This window comes from Vitis vinifera, chromosome 8 (assembly GCF_030704535.1).
Source record: "Vitis vinifera cultivar Pinot Noir 40024 chromosome 8, ASM3070453v1".
NCBI lineage: Eukaryota > Viridiplantae > Streptophyta > Magnoliopsida > Vitales > Vitaceae > Vitis > Vitis vinifera.
Genome location: NC_081812.1, coordinates 13152085 through 13172094, shown reverse-complemented (window position 1 = coordinate 13172094; position 20010 = coordinate 13152085). Strand labels below are relative to the sequence as shown.

The 20010-nt window shown below is 32.5% G+C and overlaps 2 protein-coding genes across 3 annotated transcripts; both read left to right on the top strand.

The window, feature by feature from the left end:
- Positions 1-1119: 1119 nt before the first annotated feature.
- Positions 1120-5416, top strand: LOC104880090 (probable mediator of RNA polymerase II transcription subunit 26b). Its single transcript, XM_019221574.2, has 8 exons — positions 1120-1688; positions 2284-2366; positions 3890-3960; positions 4082-4257; positions 4438-4465; positions 4559-4776; positions 4859-4949; positions 5068-5416. Exons 1-8 carry the CDS (start codon positions 1206-1208, stop codon positions 5172-5174), a joined length of 1257 nt encoding a protein of 418 aa, XP_019077119.1. The 5' UTR covers positions 1120-1205; the 3' UTR covers positions 5175-5416.
- Positions 5417-13495: 8079 nt separating this feature from the next.
- On the top strand, positions 13496-18872 carry LOC100250012 (probable mediator of RNA polymerase II transcription subunit 26b). Of its 2 annotated transcripts, none has more exons than XM_010655334.3 (9): positions 13496-15330; positions 15833-15901; positions 16030-16112; positions 16824-16876; positions 17004-17131; positions 17233-17260; positions 17377-17744; positions 17836-17923; positions 18128-18872. In XM_010655334.3, the coding sequence occupies exons 1-9, from the start codon at positions 14842-14844 to the stop codon at positions 18250-18252; spliced, it is 1431 nt and encodes a 476-aa protein (XP_010653636.1). In that variant the 5' UTR covers positions 13496-14841; the 3' UTR covers positions 18253-18872. The 2 variants fall into 2 exon arrangements, with proteins under 2 accessions (XP_010653636.1, XP_010653635.1); XM_010655333.3 differs by having other exon boundaries at positions 17833-17923.
- Positions 18873-20010: the final 1138 nt, after the last annotated feature.

The following is a 20010-nucleotide window of genomic DNA, read 5'->3' as shown; positions in this document are numbered from 1 at the left end:
TTTTCAGAAAAACCGGAAGACTATCACAAGAATGAAATTTACCATAAAAAATTATATGTGCCGTGCTTAAAAGCCCTTTAAATCAAGCTTTTCGAACCCTCATAAGATACATAACACTAGAGCTTACAAGACACACAACATAAAGGGAAAAATACTCACCTTATATTAACTTCTAAGTGATAACAACTTGTCTTGGTGAGTTTTTACAAAGAAGGCTTGACAAGACACATTGTGTATAAATACCAAATGCTACCCATGTCTTAAGAGCCAATCTATTAATCCTACTCACATCTAAGTAGCGATTCAACCATTGCCACCTGTCCAACAAGCACGTTATTTACTTCTACTCATACCACTAGCCATGGTAGTGGCATTACTTGCTTTCGCTAGGGCCACCTCTTCCTTGCTCAATAGCCTACACCTCAAGCATGTCACCTTTATAGGTTTAGACTCACCATTGAATGTCACAGCCTCTCATCTTTGTAGAGATGCATTTGGTTTGTGCCGTTTGACAAGCATTTTAGCCCACTATGTGTCTGACAATTTCAAAATCACCCAAAAAAGATTTGTTATTGTTAAACATGTTTCATTTTTTGCTTTTAAAAATAAGAAACAAAAGTAAGGCCTTCTTTATTAATAGATTGTAGCTGTTTGTGCACCTTTCGTCTTTTCAATTAAATTTTCCATCTGAATGAAGTTTTCAACTTTGCATTGCGTTTTTGTATTCATTCATATTAAGACTTTAGACATTCAGACTCCAAATAAGAATGCTAAATGCATGCCAGACAACAATTAAAGAATAATCGAAGGTGAATACTCAATTACTGGTGATAATATGATACTTTATGAGAGATTTTCCTAATTCATCTCCATAATATTAAGAACTCAATGAACAATAAATACATATAATTTAACAATAGGAAAAGAAAATTTTGAAATATTTTTGGTGGCACGCCGCCTCAGTCTCTTGGAAGGTGTGGGCATGACGGTTGGTGTCTTCGAGTGAGAGGGTTAAGCCACGTCTCAAAGCTTCCAACTAGACGAACGTAAAAGCATAGAGTCTTGGAAACTAGTATCAGGTCATCTAGATGAGCTTCTTCGAAAAATCTCAAACACCCATTAACGCTTCTTGATCCAAGTTCTCACCTTTTTGGTGAGAATCACTTGAGTTTTTTCATTCGAACCTGCTGCCCAACCCCGTTTTCATGATAATGAGTATGGAGAGCGAGGGTCTGGATCACTGGAGAAGCTACTTTAAGAGTGCGAGCTCGAGCATTTTTGAGGTGATCGAGCATGGAATCATGGTGGCGGCTAAGGATTGTCCAGAGGAGTTCAGGCTCAAGCGAGGTAAGATTGCGGAGAAGCTTTACTCTTGCCAATTTGCAGGCAATTCTGGGTGCGATTGTGTGGAGGTTTCAATGAAGAATGAGGACCTCAATGTTGAGAAAAGGGAAGGTGGAGGTGACGAGAAAGAGGTGGGTGGCAATGGTGATGTTTCCAAGGCTGATTGTGGACAGAAGACTAAGGATGACGGCAATGTACCTGAGCATGCAGTGATCCAAATGAGAAATCGAAATGACCCCAAAGGGAAGGCAATGGAGGATGAGAATCACGAGGTTGATGAAGAGAATGAAATACTTGGGGAGGTTCTGAGAATCAAAGAGCTTATTACCAGCAGTCCAAATGAGGTTTGCACAGCTCAATTTTTGCTCTTAAGTCATGCTTTCTAATTCCATTATAGGGTTTTTCTTCCATCTATGAGACCATGTAGCTAAATTACCACATTTGAGATGCTTTGTTTGTGGGTTTCTTGGTTTTTGATTGTTTAATTTTGGTACAGTCTGAAAGAGTGTTATTCGATGCTTTAAAGAGACTTCAATTGATGCCTATTTCTGTCAAGATCCTGCAGGTTGGAAATGAATCTACTGTCAGGTTTTTTATGTTGATTTCCGTCTGTCTATAGAGGAGCCTCAATCTTGACCAGACCTGTTGTCACTAATTTTGTTTGAATTTGTTGTAGAAACCACTTGCATGTCTAATGATGCATTTGTTCATCCCAAATATTGTCTGTATTTGTGGGACCAAGTTAATCGATACTGTATATGATTGTTAGGCCAAATTGAATGAATTTGTCAACATACATGCCTGTTTTAAAAATTGATGAAATGATCCATCAGTGATGGTTCCTGTCTCATGTGGAAATGGTCTGATTTCAATACCAGTGCCTTAATTAATTATAAATATGTTAGATGTAGATTCTCACCCAGTTGTTTTTTTCCTCAGGTAACAATGGTAGGTAAGGCAGTCAATGATCTGAGGAAGCGCAGTTCCAAACAAACAAGTCAGCTGGCTAAAACACTCATTGAGTATGAAATTTGTGTTTCCATCCATTCTCTACTGTCTACATTATTTCATTATCTTTGATGACATTGTTGGAATCCATGATGGTATGCTGTTATGGCCTCTGCTATGCTTCTATTGAAATTTCTCAGTTTGTGTCTTACTGCATTTTTCCATTTTTTTTTTTTGGGGTTCATGGCTTAAATTTTTTTATTTATTAATTTCTTTTGGTTGATCAATTAAAACTCTGTAAGCCAGTTCAGTTTTCCTCATGCATTTCCATCCCCATAAATTACTTTCAGCTGTGAATATCTGCACTTTCTTCTCTTGGGTAATTTCCATTCCATCAATAGTGGCAGCTGACTTCCTTGGTGTGCTTTTTCATTCTGAGTGATGCATCGCCATTTTGATCTTTGATTGAGATTGGCACAGCCTGTTAGTCGCCTTCCTGGAAATCTATAGTCCTAATACTTGAATTGTGCTACATTTTTAGAAGCATACCAAGGCTCTGGCTACAATGAAAACTGATTCAAGTTTTTTTCTTTTTCTTTTTCTTTTTCAAAGTTATAACACTGCTTCTAGTTTTACTTAATCATGATCTTTAGTTAAATGAGTGAAGGATAGGAAAACAAAGGAGCAATCACTGAAAAAGACTCCAGCTTTTGGACTAAAATCGACTAACCGACAAAGAAGCCAAGTTCATCATTCTAATAAGAAACAAGATCTTCCTTTTTTTGTCGTACTTCTGTCGTTAATGCATTTGTTCAAGTTAATAGGCACACAACGAGACATTTTTTTTCAATAATCCACTCTTTAACTTTTCTTTCCCTGTAGTCTAACGCAATCATTACGCAAAAATATTGCGTTACTTGAAATGTATGAAGTACTTTTGTCGCACATGAAATGGCGTGTTTGAGATGTGTCAAAGCCAGTTGTTAATCATGTACCGAATTAGTTTTCGTATCCGACAAAAGAAGAACACATTCTTAGTTCGCTAGATTTTAAAAGTTAATATTTGTAGGTATTTTTATCGCACATGGATAGTGAACTTTCCATCTCATACATGCTATGTGACATAGATGCACATTTTTCCCCTTGAAGAAACCAATAACTGCAGCACCTCAACTGTGACCTTGTTCCTAAGATCAGGTTACATAAATCTAATAGCCATACTTTGAGATTTAAGAACCGACTAGAAAGTACGCCAACACAGTGCAAGAATATGATTTCCATGTAAGTAAACTATTATATTTGTAATCTACAAGAAATCCATAGTGGTATCCAAAGCCTCACTATAAAAGAAAATGTAATAAAGTTCTAGCACGAGAAATTAAAAGGTTTAGCTTGAAGGCTCACATCAAATCTACAGAATCTGTACCAAGAAATGATCATCTCAATGATTCTTAAGGACTTGATATCTCCATTTTGAGAGATGTTCATTGCTTATATTAAGCCTAAATAGAATGCCTTGTCTCAAGATTACTGCTACTGAGCGTTGTTTAGGTAATGGTACAAATTTCTTACAATAAAATGTTCTCATTTGTTGCAGAGGATGGCAGCTTGTGGTAGACCAATGGGTCTCTGCTATGGAGGCTGTCTCTGCTGTAGAAGCTGTTTCAGGTAATTCAAGTACATGTGGGGGTAGGTTGCAGTGTGTTTTTTCCATACATTTTACCTCCCTTTTATTTTGGACCTGAATTGGATTCAATCATTTTTATTAATGAAGTTGTGACTGATGTAGGTTCAGCTGCCGACTCCAACCCTTGTGCGGTCGATGAAAAAGAGCTCCCTTCACTCCCATTGAATGATCAAGAGTTCCCTTCGCTCCCATGGAATGAAAATGAGCTCCTTTTTGTCCCCATGCGTGAAGAAGATATCTTCCCTACTCAAACTGCTTCAGAAGACTGTCTAGAAACAGTATGTAGTTTCTTCCTCCTTAATAAAACTTTCCATTCACTAAAAAATGGTGTGTGTGTGTATACATTTATAGTTTTTCCTTATTTTATGAGGTGGGTATTTATTTCAATTTTATATTGAACACTTGTTTTACTAATTGGAATTTGTCTTTTTTCTATCTATAAATGGCCCTATGCAAAGTTCTTTGATGGCCTTGATGAGGATGGAAGTGAGTCAAATACGAGATCTTTTCCACTTGTGTGTGTTTTTCCCTGGATTTTATCCAATTTCACATAATTATTTTGCTTGAGGTGCATTGTAGATCCCATAAGCACTGAGGATGACGAAGGAGAAAGGATGGAGCAAGAGCCTGCTGTGAAGCCAATGGAGGTCCCCAATATTAATCTCTCAACTACCAACCTGGGGCCAGGCAGACGTCTAAAACCAAGTTTAGAGACAAAGCTCAATAATGAAACCGAGTCTCAGCAGAAGTCTGACAAGTTTGCAATAACAAAGCGACAGGGAACAAGTCAATATGAGGTATGTATCACTAGTATGAACGTCTTGACGTTTCAACTCAAAAAGTCCTTAGCCATCTAACTCGTGTTACTTATTCTACCAGATACTGAATGGTTCAAATGAAGCCGCAGTCCTAGGGAAACCCGAAGCCATGGAGCCAGAGCTGGAGGAAGACCGTCAACAAGCTGAAAATGGTGCGTATATTTCCACCTTGAACTTCTAAACCTTTTACCCTTTTTGTCCTCGATTTTCCCCAACCTCAAATTGCCATTTTGATCTCACAAATAACTCTAACATCTTCCTTCCAAACAGCTAAAAAGCCGAGGACAATGCGCTTCATGGATTTCCGCGATGTCCCTAAACAGGGGCTCCGCAGGAAAAGCCCACGTCCAAGACGCAGGAATCAACAGTCCCATTAAAGTTCATCCCCAACTCTGCCAACTGGTGTGCCTGCAAGCCAAGACTAATAAGTTGCCTGATCAGATAAGAAAAAAACCATAGAGCTCTGTCCAAATTATGCTTATGGTGGTGTGGACAGGGTCCCCAAATTGCAAGTCATCAGGCATAATATGTAGATCAATCCTAGTATCACAGTATAAGTTGTTGAACAACCTGTGGGCCTCTAAACAAACTTTTGTAATGAAAAATAAAATAAAATAAAGCACTCATTTATATTTTCTGCTCATACAATGTATTAGGAAAATGTTAAGATACCGTAATAATATCTACCGAAATTTGAATCTGAACTGTTGAATATGCATGGTAAAATTTATGTTATTGAATCATGGTACAAATAAACGGGATCAAGATATAATGTTACAAATAAATGGGATTAAAATATAAAACATAAGATTCAAAAATATACATGTGATATTTATTTGATAGATAATGTCTTTTTGATACCTCTATTGAAAAAAATACCTCTATGTTCAATGTTTTATCCAATAGAATGAATGTTTCAGGATTTACATAAACTTGTTCTCTGCATGTTGCAGATGTCGTTATAGTGGTCATTGAAATCAGTCTAGAAAAAGCAACGCAAGTTGAGAAAAACCGGGTGGGAAAACGAATGTTGAAATTGATGGGTAGTTATTTCAAGGCATCAAATATTTTGGGTAGAGATAGAGTGATGGTTAGAGTTGATGGAGACGCTTAGGGGGCAACCTTTTGCCTAGGAATTAAGAGAGTCGGTTGGTTAAAAGAGGAGTTTATAGGTTGAGGGTTGACAGCTGATGTTTAACCAGCTTTGAGGAGTGACCAACAAATGGGTGCATCATGCATGAAAGGTCATAACAATAATTTAGAACATATTTGGTCCTAGTATTAAAAAAAATTAAATAGGAAAATGCTTTAAAAAATTCTTAAGACTGATTCATCAGTGTTCTCTTTTCGTTTTTAAAAACAAAGTGAAACAGACAATAGTTTTTAAAGAATATAAAGGAGTTGTTTTCATAAGTTTTTAAAAATCAAAGAAAAATATAAAAAAAATAAAAAATTAAATATGATATCATTTTTTTCTTTCTCCATGATCCAATATCAACATAAAAAATCTTTAAATATGAGACATGTTTTTATAAATATCCTTTTAACTTAATAAAAAAAATTCATTAATCAAGTCAATTATAAACCAATCTATACTTTATACATAAGATGTATTAATTTTTAAAAATAATTTGAAACTCGAAAACCGATTTAATTAGTACTATAAAATCATGAGATTCAATAATATTATAAAGTCATGGACCAAAATTGAATTTGAATGTCATGTCTAATTTCTCCTTTACATATATGATCATGTTCTTGCAAAAAAAATTTCACTAATTAAATAAACTTCAAATCAAGTAAAACTTAATATATTGAATTCATTAATGGGTTTAACAATTTTTAAAAATAATTTGAAACTCAAATAGTGATCCAATTAAAGATTAAAAATTTATGGATAAAAATTGATTTAGAATTACTCTATTGTTTTTCTTATACATAAAAACATATTTTTCTGATTTTTTTACCAGATAAATAAAATTTAAATTAAACAAGAGCTAATGTGTTGATTTTATTAATGAGTCTAATAATTTTTAAAAATAAGTTAAAACTCAAATAGTGATTGAATTAATATAAAAAAATTATAGATAACAATTGATCCACATTATATTTTTAGAAATTTTTTAATCAAATATAGTATTTCATAAGAATCAAATATAGCTCAAGCAACTATTCGATGTAAATTTATATAAAAATTTTAATATTGAACCAAATAAATTAAATTACCATAATATATAAAATCTCTTTATTTAAAAGTTTGATAATCAAATATGTCATTATATCAATTAATAATAATTAAAATAATTCATTATTTTAAATTATGTCAGTATTTTAAAATTTTCAAAATATGTTATTATTTTTAATATGTCACAAAATAGAATGAATTTTCTCTTAATTCCTTAAAATTACGTGACTTCTCTTTTACTAATTTAAGATTCGAGATGTATAAACTTTCAATTAGTTGAATTAAGCATGGCCAACCTAAAAAACTTAAATCATTAAGTTGTAATGGGTCAATACTTAATAGTATCAAATTATTTAACCCTAACAACTAGTATTAATTAAATTGGAGACAAAAACATGGAGTTGACATTCTAACTTCCATTTTTTCAAAAACTAATAATAATAATAATTTTTATTACATTTATTTCTTGTATTATTTATGAACATATTTAAAGAATATAATAGTAATGGTGGTAATTAAAAGATAGAAAGTGGGGGGTGCCCTTCACATTCAATGCCTCAAAAATCAAAGGGTGTAGGTTATCAACATTGAATGCTTTATTTACCAAAAGGAAAAACATTGAATGCTTTAAAAAAAATGAGAGGAACATGGGGTTACCCTAATTAAAAAGTCTATGTTTAATGGCTGTTTTTTCTTGTTCCATATGATAAGCCTCAATTGGTTCCGAATTACTAAAGGAAAAAAGTTGACCATAGACTATTGACGAGTTCCTTCTAAGTCCTGACATCGTCCGCGGAATCCACCGTTTTCTGGGTTTGACTTTTTGCCCAATTGACTATCCAATTTGTTGAGAGTTGATTTCGTTTTTCATTTGGGATTATTAAAGATGTTTCCCATGTTTCCTTGAAGTTGCTTTACGCCATGTTTGGTGTTTTAGAAACATTTAAGGGAGAATGTAAGGAAAATTAAAAATAAAAAAATACATATAAAGCGAATAAATTATTTTTTTTATATTATTTTAAATTCAAACTCATTTCACTTATTTTGATTATTCAATATAAATATTAAATAATTTTTAAATATATTAAGAGGGTGTTTATTTTTTTAGTTTTTTATTAAAAGTAATTTGCTTTCAAATTTACGTTTTATTTTTCTATTTTTTCATAACTCATTATAAACTTTTTACTAAATAAAAAAAGTTAAAATATTTAATTTTTTTTAAATAGAAAAAATAACATATTATTTTTCTTTACCTTTTAATGATTAATAAAAATAAAATAAACGGTCTAATGTTTAACACTATTAACCATTAAAGTTTTATTTATAATTAAGTAAAAAACAAACATCACTTAAGTTTTCGAATTCATTTTTTTTATAATTTTCATAATACAATCAAACATAGAAAAATCATTTTCTTTCGAATTTTTGAGGAATCAAATATAACTTTAATAAATTAAATATTGTTTGAAGGTTTTAAGTGAGAGACGTAATTAGTTTATATTAATTAGTTACATGTATAGTTTGTAAGAAATTCTTTCTTTTCCTTTTTGTATATGGTTAATTGTATAGCCAAGAAGCAATACAACACCATGAAAGATGGTCTTTAAGCTGGTGAATATATAAGAAGCTCAAATCTATCTACAACAGCCTTGAAGTGATAAGAAAGTCAATTTCCTATAACCATCATATGGTTGAAATGGGTTATCCATTCTTCTCTAGAATGTCCTTGTCCTACTAGCCTCACGCATTTCAATCTGTCACCAACCTTATCAATCATCTCCCCACCCCCGTTCTATACCAAAAATCCCCTTACTTTGTTCTCTATTACCAACTCTCAATACACATTCAACTTAAAGTTTTTGGTTCATCTTAAAATTATTTGTTAATTAATGTAATTTTAAATCTCATCAAGGTAACTCACTTCTCTAAATCATCTTCTTCTTTCTTCTTTTAACTTAAAGATTTCGGTGTCATATTGATGATCATACCCAAAAATCTTGAAAACCTAATGGAGATGTTCAAATTCTTATACTTAATCAACAAGTGAGTGCAAGTTTGCTTAATCCCTACCATGAGGAACTCAACTTGAAAACTAACATCTTAACAAAATCACTTTGCATTATTCTCGTTTCCAAGTTGACTTTTACCAATTATCTCACCTTTCATAGGTCATTTCCTCTATTTCTTTCAACTCCACTCAAGCCAAGTATATACTAATGTTGTATCTTCTTTATGATTGCCTTGTTATTAACTACAAGCATCGCCTTGACATTGGGATAGCCAACATCTTGTTTCTTTAAATTTTAAAGAAGACAAAAAAAAAACACTTATTTTCTTTTTCTATTAAGAGGTTATACTTTCCGATGTTTAATCTACCTGGATGCAATCAGGATAGAGAAAATGGATAAGTCATTGGTAATTAATGTGGGAATCTAACACTAAGGACCACCATAAGATATGGGGTGTTGCTTTGGTCATTTAGGAAAACATATGAGTCAATGTAATCAAGCATATGAGTCAATGAAGACATGAATTTAGTCCGATAAATCGAAATCATGTTTTCAAGACAAATTTCTAATAAAATACATCTTGTATTTCGAAGGTGCGATTTCAAATGTGTCAAACCTAGAAAATTTGGTTAGGGAGAAAGATAAAAATTGTAAATTAGAATAAATATAAATAATTTTTTTAAATTTAGAAATAATAATCACAATATCATTCAATTAAGTAAGCAATTATTGATATTAGTCAGAGAAGAAAAGAAAAATACTCCATTTAACAACTTAAATGGCAAAAATATTAAAAATATCTGTAAAAAAAAGTTTAAGATTTTATTAAAAAGATCATAGATTTTTTTTTCAAATTTAAATAGTGGGAAACTCATTATTTTTTTTAATAATTTTAATCAATTTTTGCTACAAAAATTTTAGAATTCAATAATTTCACTAATAAATTTTAAAATAAATAAATAAATAAATATAAATCCTTTATTTGATAGTGATAAACTTTTTACTTAAAAATTTATTTATAATATTGTAATATAAATATTAAAAAATAAGTGATTTGATAGTTAGGTGAAGACACAGCATATAACTATAATACAATAACTCCATCTCAATCATTAATTAAAATTAAATTTAAATTTTATCAATAGTTAAATAGTGTATAATTTAAATAATTATGTGGTTAGTTGTCAATTAATAATTACTTAATTAAATTTTAAAAATTAAATATTCACAAATTTACAAAATCGATCTAAAACAACCCAATGCTAAAAAAAATATTTAATAAAATTTCAAATGCAAAATAAAAATAAAAAAAATAAAAAATAGTTTATTAGAATATATTTTATGATGTATATTTTGGTTGATTTACATAGAGGTCTCCTCCGTTGAAGGACCATTTATATTAAATAAAATTGATTTTGTTCCTTTTAAATAGAAATAAATAACTATTTTATAAAATTTATATAGTATCATATTTATCTTTTTATTTATTTTAATTATTTATAATCCTATTTTTTCATAAAAAGTTATTTTTTTTAGGGTCAAACTTGTTATTTTGCTTTCATTTTTCATTTCTAATTAATGAAAATAAAAATTTTATTTATCAAATTTGAGGTGGGGCATTTGTAATTATAACAAAGTGTCAATAATACCAAGGTGAGATCCATCCTGGTTTGGAAATATTGTTACTCACTAAAAGGAGAGATAACAAAGTTTTACATAATTCGTTTGATAAATAAGTAGACTTTTTTTTAGCCTACATAACATGAATTTGACCCAAAGACATGTTTAATAATTCTATTAATTAACTTAATTATAATTTTAAAGTATTCGATCATATATTAACTCATTTAAAAAAAATTATTAAATAAATAGATTAATTGAATCATAAATATATTTAGTTAATTAAGACATTAGTCATAAACTTATATAAGATATAAATAATTATTAAATAAGACGATTTAATTATTATATAAGTTATATGACCTATAATCTGTTTAATAATTATATAATATCAGGGTTTATATTTTTTATATAATTATTATTTGAGTCATATTTGAATTGGTCTATGTAATAGAATACCTCACATGACATCATCACAATCCATCAACACAAATTGTGATCCAAATCAAAACGGAAGTTTGACCTCACGATGAGAAGACATAATATTGTTTCTCACAATAACACGAAATTACTTCCCTTTGACATTGAGCGATAATTTGAATTAGAGTTTGCGTGCCAAAAAAAATGTTCACTCATTCCACAATACGCGTCTAAATTCAAAAGTCACGTTTGATAAAGCTAGCCAGATACGATGGCTGGCATTTGATTCATTGAATAGGAAGTTAGTTGACGCCAACGTGGCGCAGATATGATTCGAGAGTTCCCTTGCTTGTTGTACTAACGTGTCACACTAATTCACTCTCTCCTCATACCGCTCTGACGTGGCAGTGATTGTGGATAGAACCGGCCCACTCACTCACCCATTGGGCAACATATTTTTATACAACCGTTGAACACGTGTCCAATTACTTTTTAACTGTTCAGATTTGAAACGCATTTTGTTATTTATAGCGCGTGTCGCTATCCGTTCGGCGTGGGCCCATACTGTGAAAAGTTTTGTCAATCTTGAATCTCCAACATGAAAAAATTTGTTACATTTGGTTGTCTTTTGTTAAAGATGTAAATTCTGAATATTTGTGTTTCATAATTAAGTTAGATAAAAGTTTTGAATATCATCATATATTTATTTCATTGGGAAAAAGGAACAATGGGTTAGTGGACCGTCAGTTAAACATCTACTGAAAGTTTAGACTGTTTCTACCAAAGAACATCATATATTAAAAAATCAATATTATATTTAAGTTTTATTATAAATTTATTATTCCGGTTCGAGATGATATAATCAAAGTTTGCTAAATGAGCCAAAAATTTCATGTCACAAGAATATCATATTAAAGGATGAATTATTCTTATGAGATGTTTAAATTCCGATCTAAGACTTTTAACATACATTTTATATGTTTCATAATTTATTAATATCAAAATACACATCAATGCAAAATTTTTAATCAAGATCAAATACAAATAGCACAAAGTGGATCATCCCTAACAACAATGCCGTCACTAATTTTGTAGAGTTTTGGAGTTGAGTATCAAGTGGCCCCACTGCAACCGCATCCCATAAAAGGAAATCATGGATGCCCTTTTGTGTAACCTTCAATGGCAAATTTCCCCAACATGCACCTCCACGGTAGTACATCTGCACACCCTTCATATCCCATATTGAATCAAAATACCCCCTAACTCAAAAAATCCAAAATTGGACCGTCATAAATGAGAGTTTACAATAGACGCCTCTTCTCTCAATCGCTCCTCCAGTGTTGACCTTTCGTCAATGATTTTGTTTGGTAATAAAGCAAGACAAACCATTGTGAGGGATGAGAGGAGAATTTGTATTCTCGTGCAGCTATGCATGCGACATCTTGAAACCGTTAACCTACAGATGGGTGTCACGTATGAAGTTGGGAAATTTATATACATGATTTTACTGAGCCGAACGAAAATTTTGAAATACAACCTTAAAATAATAATAAATAATAATAATAATAATTGTTTTAAAGTATGGTTGGTTTGTGATTGGACAGCATTCATATTTTTGTTATGATTTTTTTTTTATATATATATACTAATAAGTAATAAGTAGAGGAAAGAGTGTCTTTCATTTTCAATATGATATTTTTAGCTTGTAGGATAGTATTAAAAATTATAATCAGTTTGAAATGTTATGAAATATATGCGTCTTAGAAATAAAATCAATTTCATAATAATTTTTACTTTTAAAGATTTTATGCTACCCAAAATATCAATTGGAAATAATGAAAAATTATTGCCCATTTGAATGCATTACTTAATTTTTGTTTCAAACAATAGAAGATAATAATAAATTGTATATAAAAAAGGAATTTTGTTATAAAAATATAATTTTACCTTACAAATTATTTTTAAAAATTAAAATTTGTGAGATTGTAAAATTTTGTTATTTTAAAATCATTATTTTTTTTTTAATATAAACCTCTACAAAAATTTTAAAAATTAATCAGATGAACAATTAATTGGTGTTTGGTTTTTTTTTTTGAATAAAAAAAATATATTTAATTAAAAGTAATTTTGGTTGTTGATAATAAATTTATTTTAATTATATTAATTAATATTAATATATGAATTTTAAAAAGGTTAAATATTTTAATTTTTCCTATTCAACTAAAAAGTAAATACCGCATTAATCCTTTCATTTTATGCATTGGATTATATAAACAATCAATTTTGATTTGGAAGAAAAATAATGACATTCAAATATTAGATTAAAATAAATAAATAAATTGCCGGCTTCTCAATCGGGAAAAAAACTCATCATTTGTCCGGCCTTTTAGAAAAAAAATTAATATAATTTTTTTACCAAAAAAGGAGAGTAAGCTTATCTTATGAGGAGCTTCCGACATCAGCCAAGATATGCATAATCTTATCAATAGAAAATTGTTATACCCAAAGCGAATAAATACATGAAATGGGAGAGATTTTTTAATCTAATAGGACACGTGTCAATATGGGTCCAATGAATATATGCGCCTACCATGTGGAGGGCACAGAGTTCCTCCGTACCACCAGCAGGGCTATCGTGTCTTGACACAGTATCTCACCGTCACCAAAGAGCTGTAACCATAGCATCACTTAAGGAGAACGAAGCGCCGAGTTTTTGGCGCTTCCCAAGTTCCCAACCCTGAGTTCCTAACCCCTAACCGAAGCACCGCAATCCGAAACACGGTGGAAGTCGCGGCGACTCAACACACACGTGAATCGCGAGTAGGAGGAGCCGGTACGGCTGCTGCCAGAACCGAGCCAACAGCTTCCGCGCTCCTGGCACGCTTCACATTGGATCGTCGCACGTGATACAACCTCGGAACAGCGGAAAAAAAATCATTTACAGAGTTTTTACCTGTTTCTCCAAAAAGAAATGAAAGCCGGATTTACTGGAATACCTATCTTCACAACTCTTTTGAGTCATAAACCACTTATCAACAGTCAATACATCTTTTTTTTCTCTCTCTAAAATAATATCGAATTTTCACTTTATTTTTTCTTGTTTTCTCTCTCTCTCTCCCCCCAACTATTGTGACCCATGAGGTCAAAGCACACCCAGAAAATTAAAATTGTCCTTCAATAGTTACAAGGAGGAAAGAGAGGGAGAGAACCAGACTCTCTTTGTTGAAGAGTGGTTTTGTTAAACCGTTTGAGCTATTCTTGTCTCATAGCATCTGGTATTTCATTCAAAGAAAGGGTGGGAGGGAAGGGAAAATCTAAAATCTGTATTCCATTCTCGACCTTTTTTTTTTTCCTCCAAATAGCCTAGTTTCCTAGAGGCAATTGCAGGGATTTATCTGTGAAAGTTTTGGATTTTGGTAATTAAAATCAGGGTGAATCCGGGTTGTTTCAATCGGTCAGATATTTGTATTGATTTTTCTGATCAGATCGAATCCTAAATCGCCGGTGTTTGTGTGTGGGTGACGTAATCGGTGCGTTCAGGAAAATACCAATTTCTCAAGCAACATTTGCAGGTCAAAACTGAAAGGAACCGAAAAGCTCTGATCCTGGGTTTTGTCTTTCTTCAATCATAATCACAACAAAAAATCGAGTTTTTTTCCTGGGTGCTATCAGAATCAGAAGAAAATCGATTTTTTATTTCTGGGTACTATCAAGATCACATTAAAAATGGTAATTTGATTTCTGGGAATTTCCTAGAATTCATTTTCTCGATCTAATCCGGGAATTCATTTTCTCGATCGGGTTCCGATTATGGCTACGAATTCTGGTGCCCTTGATCAGTGGAGAAATTATTTTCGAACTGCGAATTCGGATATTTTTGGCATCATTGAGCATGCAATCCTTGTGGCGGCTTCCGATTGTCCGAAGGAGTTCAGGCTCCGGAGAGATCGAATTGCTGAGAGGCTGTTTTCCTGTAAATTAACGAGGTGTTTCGGTTGCGATCGAGTCGAGTTGGCGGTACCTGAAAATGATGGAGGAGGTTGTAAGATTGAATTTGATATGGATGCATGTCAATTTGAGGCTGGGGGTAGTGGGAGCAAAGAAAGCAAGGTTAACAGTAGTAGCAAAGAAAGCAAGGCAAACAGTATTAGAGAGGATCATGGAGAAATGAACATGAACCAGGTTAGCAATTATAGCTATGGAGAAGCTGAGGCATTGACTGATGAGATTGAAGAAGAGACTCAAATTGCCGGGGAAGTGTTGAGGATCAGGGAGATTCTCGAACACAGTAAAGATGAGGTTTATCTCCTTTACTTGTATTGTGTTGTTTTGTTCTCTTAGTTTCTAATTAGTACCTTTGCCTTTTCTGCTTCAAATTTAGGGGATTTTATGAAGAATTTGGAAGTTTTAGGATCGTATTTGTTGATCAGATTACTCAATTGTAGTTCTGTAGTTCCTTTTCAGATGGGTTTTGAAGATGTTGAAGAATTTTTTCTGTTCTTGGGAGGGGACTGCGTTGCTAGTTTCCTGTTAGCATCTTTTTAAGTGCTTGAATATTAGTGTTTTTATAGAACAATTTGGAAGTTTACTGACCTTTATGTGCTGATCAGATACATAAATTTTGCAATTCTGAAGATTTTTGTGGATGGTTTTTTTTTTTTTTTTTTGATATTTTGAAGAATTATACTGTTCTTAGGAGATTGTTTGATTATATGTTGAGTAGCATGGTTTGATTGGTTTTTATTTTTCCTTGCGGATTTCTGGTTTTTAATTGATGGTGCTTCTTTTACTTTCATTACAGTCTGATTCGGTATTGTTCGATTCATTGAGGAGACTTCAGTTGATGGTGCTGTCTGTGGATAATCTTAAGGTCTGAATCGAATACTTTGTTTGTTATTGATTTTTTTTCCATTTCTTTCAGGTCTAAATTCTGTTTGATCCATCCTGTTCAAAGTTCTTTAAGCAAATTTGTAGACTAATATAATGCTTTTTTATCAGGCGACTGAGATTGGAAAGGCGGTTAATGGTCTCCGAAAACACGGATCAAAGCAGATTCGTCAACTCGCGCGTACACTCATAGAGTACGATTTTATTACCTTTAGCTGACTGTAATGTGTTTGTCATATATGGCATATATAGTAACTTAAAATCAACAATGAAAGTGTGCCATTTATCAAGTACCAATTGTATCTTCTTGTCGTGTTTATGGGAAGAAATATAGTATCTTTTTGGTATGAGATTCATGTTTTAGTTCCTTGCGGATCTGGTTTGCATTCATATGTTCTTGTCGCATTTATTCTTGTCGTGTGTATGGAGGCAAATTGAGTATAAATCTGTCTGGTACTTTCCAAATTCTGTTTATGCATTCTTGTCATGTCTGTTGACAGAGGCTTGAATCACCCTCATTTTACTTTCTTCAAGGTTTAGGAACACATGTAATTCATATTGCTTTATCTCCATAATTGTGTGATTTTGCTCTCTTTGATATTGTTGTATATCAATAAACAAGTGCTTCGTTTGAACATGTAGATGTTTCATGATTCTTAGTTTTATTTCAGCTCCATTTAAGGCATATGGATAAAGGATATCATAGCTCCATTTATCATTACTTGTTTTTCCAAGGTTACTAGATTCATTTGAGTTTCCTGTATATTATTGGAGGTTCTTGATAGAATGGCCGAAGATTAATTTTCGCCTTCACAAGTTTCTTGAAACTTTCATTTTTTTTCCTAAACGCATTACTTCAGATTAGCAAACTGTGTCTCTTAGCTATGATTTATTGTCTATTGCAGTGAATGGAAGGATATGGTAGATGAGTGGGTCAATGCAACAGCTGCTATTGCAGGTAAGAGTTTGTCAATATTTTGGAATTAGTAATGGATATGTATTTCTAAGCTCTCTGTTTCTCCAAATGAGAGTGTGCTGCTGAGATGGAAAATCATAGTTTAGTCATTGATAATGTGTGGGTGCAGAAGGTACTCCAGACTCCGTGAACCCATCTGTTGTTGATGATGATGATGATGAAGAAGGGCTTCCTTTTCCTCCAATGGATGAACTATCTTTCCTCACAACTCAGCCTACTTCACTAGAGCTATCTCAGGTACGCTTCATTTTTATTATTTGGTAATTCACTTCTGGATTTTATGGATATAGACTGACAGGTTTGCTTCTTTGTTTGTCCTTCAATTGCACTACGTGAAGTTCTTTGATGGCATGGATGATGATGGAAGTGAGTAGAATTTGCAATTTCATATGCTTCTCATATAGCTTTCCCTGTTCGCTTCTTTATTTGAATTCCCTGTTTCTTGGAAATTCATTATTTTCAAATGGGGAATGTTGTTTCAGATCCGAGAAACAATGGGGAGTTCAACAGGAACCGTGAAAATGGAAGAAAGCCAGCATTGGAGAACCAAAATATTTCAAAGCGGAAACAGCAGCTTCCTGATGAAGCAAATGGTGTTACCAAGGACAAGGGTCAACAAATAAAGAAGCAAGAACCTGTTGTAAAATCAAATAAGCCCATAAATACTCAATCTGGGTTTGGGAGACCACAAGAAATTTTAGTGAGGCCAAATAGGCCCTCAAACACCGACTCTGGACCTGGGAGACCTCCAAAACCTGGTGTAGGACAGAAGGTTAATAATGAAACCAAGTTCTTGCAGAAATCAGATAAGCCTGCCATCCATAGGAAACCAGTGGTTGGTCAACAAGATGTAAGTATCAAAAGCACACTTTTTCTTTTTTTCTTTTTTGGCTTTTTCCAACTTGTAGCCTCTGATTTCTATTCTCCTGTTAAACTAGAAGTCTAAATCTTCAGAGGAAGACACAATCCAAGTGAAACTTGAGGCTGCCAAGAGAAAACTGCATGAACGTTACCAGCAAGCTGAGGATGGTTTGTCTCTTCCCCTTCAAATTTTAGATATCTTCCTTTTTGGCCATAGTTTTAAATATTGGAGTTTTGCTAGAGGCAAATGCTTAGATTGGCCGCACTCCAAATCGAATTACTGAAATTATGACCTTGAAATTATCTATTTGGGGTGCTGTGAATGTTCAAATTTAATCTGATGGTGCAATGTATTTTTCTCTTGTTAAACAGCCAAGAGGCAGCGGACAATACAGGTTATGGAGTTGCAAGATCTCCCAAAGCAGGGCCTTGGCCATAGAAATCCACATATACGGCATGGAAATAACAACAGGCATTGGGCAAATGGACGGCGCTAGGTTCTCTAGTGATGCAGACTGGGTTCAATGACTTTTCAAGTTGCTTCCATTTTTGAAGCAGTGGAACAACACCAATAACTCTCAGAGTGCCATGGCTTGGCCTGCCTGCCCGTGTTTGAGAAATCTGGACACCAATGTAGCAGAAGTGGGCTGTTCCATAATTGGGGGGCCATGGCTTTAAGACTCTTCACCCTTGTCCTAATTCACACACATTGAGTTACTGTAATTATCAAACATTGGGAGGCAGATAAAAAATATACGTTGCGGTCTGAAAACTTTTGGTACTGAGATGATATTGATAGAAAACTCTAATTTGCATTCATCCATTTGATGAGAAAGTATCAACATTCTTTTCTCATTTTTCACTATCCCACCTCTACATCATGCTTTGATATGCCTAAATCTGCACATATAATATGTGCATTTTCATAATAGCATCTTTGTAAAACTTCTCGGTATGAATGTAAATGAAATATGAATGCTCCTTATTTTGTAGGAAGTAGGAACTGCCTATTCATTTGCACAATGAAGTGCATTTTGACTAAGACCCCACTCAGTTGTAAGCTTGTAACACTAATATATGGATGTAAATCAAAGTTAAATTTTCTTGTTTGCAGGAACTATCTATTGATTTTAGTTGGAATGTTGATGTTTTTTCATTTTGTTTAATGGAGCTTATTGTGGATGTTGAAGTTAAATTGATTATATATTTATTGTTTATTGTTAAGATCAATGAGATATTAGAATATATTGTAGAATATTTCCCAAATCCTTGTTTAGATTGAACCTTATTTTTTCTTAAATGCTTGGTGAGGCCTAGGTTATTGGGTAGTGTGTGTTCAATGATGCAGGCAGTGAGCTTATAGTGGGCAAATTGTTTGTTAAAATCCGTTTCATAAATTAGTTTTAGAAAGGTCACACGAGATGGAAGGCTCATATTTAAGAGTTTACACCTTCGCATTCTTCATTTGGCATTTTGTGTTAAGATGAGTAAAGCCAGAAAATAATGGAAAAAGCATACATGATTCAATTTTGTAGTCATTCTAGTTAAGAAAAACCAAAGAAAAAGTTACTATAGCTTTTGTAGTACTTCTGATATCATTATCAAGGATTGGCCTATAGAAATTGTCAAATTAGGTCTAAATAATTTTTTTTCTTCTAATTTTTAAAACTGGGAATGTGTAAATTTGATTTGAATAAAATTGAATTTATTAAAATAAACTTAATTAAATTACAAGATAATTATTGATTTTTAATTCAAATGATATAAGATTGAGGGTTCCACAACCCAAATTCAGGTATAGGCTCTTAAGCAAAACAAGGGTATCAATTTGGTTAGTCTTTAGGGTATTCATAATGTGAGGTCAAACGATATGTAACTTGAATTCCAAAACTCAAGGTTACATCTATTGAGATTGAGTCCTAAAAAGCATAATTGATATACATTTGTAAATTTTATTTATTCTTGTTTCTTGGTTTCCCTTTATCTCATTTGCATTAATTGGTTATATGAATATACCCGTTCATATCTCTTACATCATATATGACTTAGGTGCATTAGGATTTGCATAAAAAATACATGTCATGGGTTCCTTATAAGTAGATAAGTTGTCCACGGTTAATTAATAAATTTGGGCAATCTAGTAAAAATTGTGGTGCACTACCTCCTAATTGGAGAGATAACTTGTCTTAACTGTCGGGATAAGTTTCTTATATTGAGTGCACTATTGTATGTGATGCATATTGGACAAGACTTAC

Excerpts from the sequence above, each read along its gene's own strand:
- LOC104880090 (XM_019221574.2), top strand. The coding sequence starts at position 1,206 with ATGATAATGAGTATGGAGAGCGAGGGTCTGGATCACTGGAGAAGCTAC. Across the intron at positions 4,466-4,558 it reads TGGCCTTGATGAGGATGGAA|ATCCCATAAGCACTGAGGAT; the intron begins GTGAGTCAAATA and ends GGTGCATTGTAG. Across the intron at positions 4,950-5,067 it reads CCGTCAACAAGCTGAAAATG|CTAAAAAGCCGAGGACAATG; the intron begins GTGCGTATATTT and ends CCTTCCAAACAG.
- LOC100250012 (XM_010655333.3), top strand. The coding sequence starts at position 14,842 with ATGGCTACGAATTCTGGTGCCCTTGATCAGTGGAGAAATTATTTTCGA. Across the intron at positions 16,877-17,003 it reads TGCAACAGCTGCTATTGCAG|AAGGTACTCCAGACTCCGTG; the intron begins GTAAGAGTTTGT and ends GTGTGGGTGCAG. Across the intron at positions 17,924-18,127 it reads TTACCAGCAAGCTGAGGATG|CCAAGAGGCAGCGGACAATA; the intron begins GTTTGTCTCTTC and ends CTTGTTAAACAG.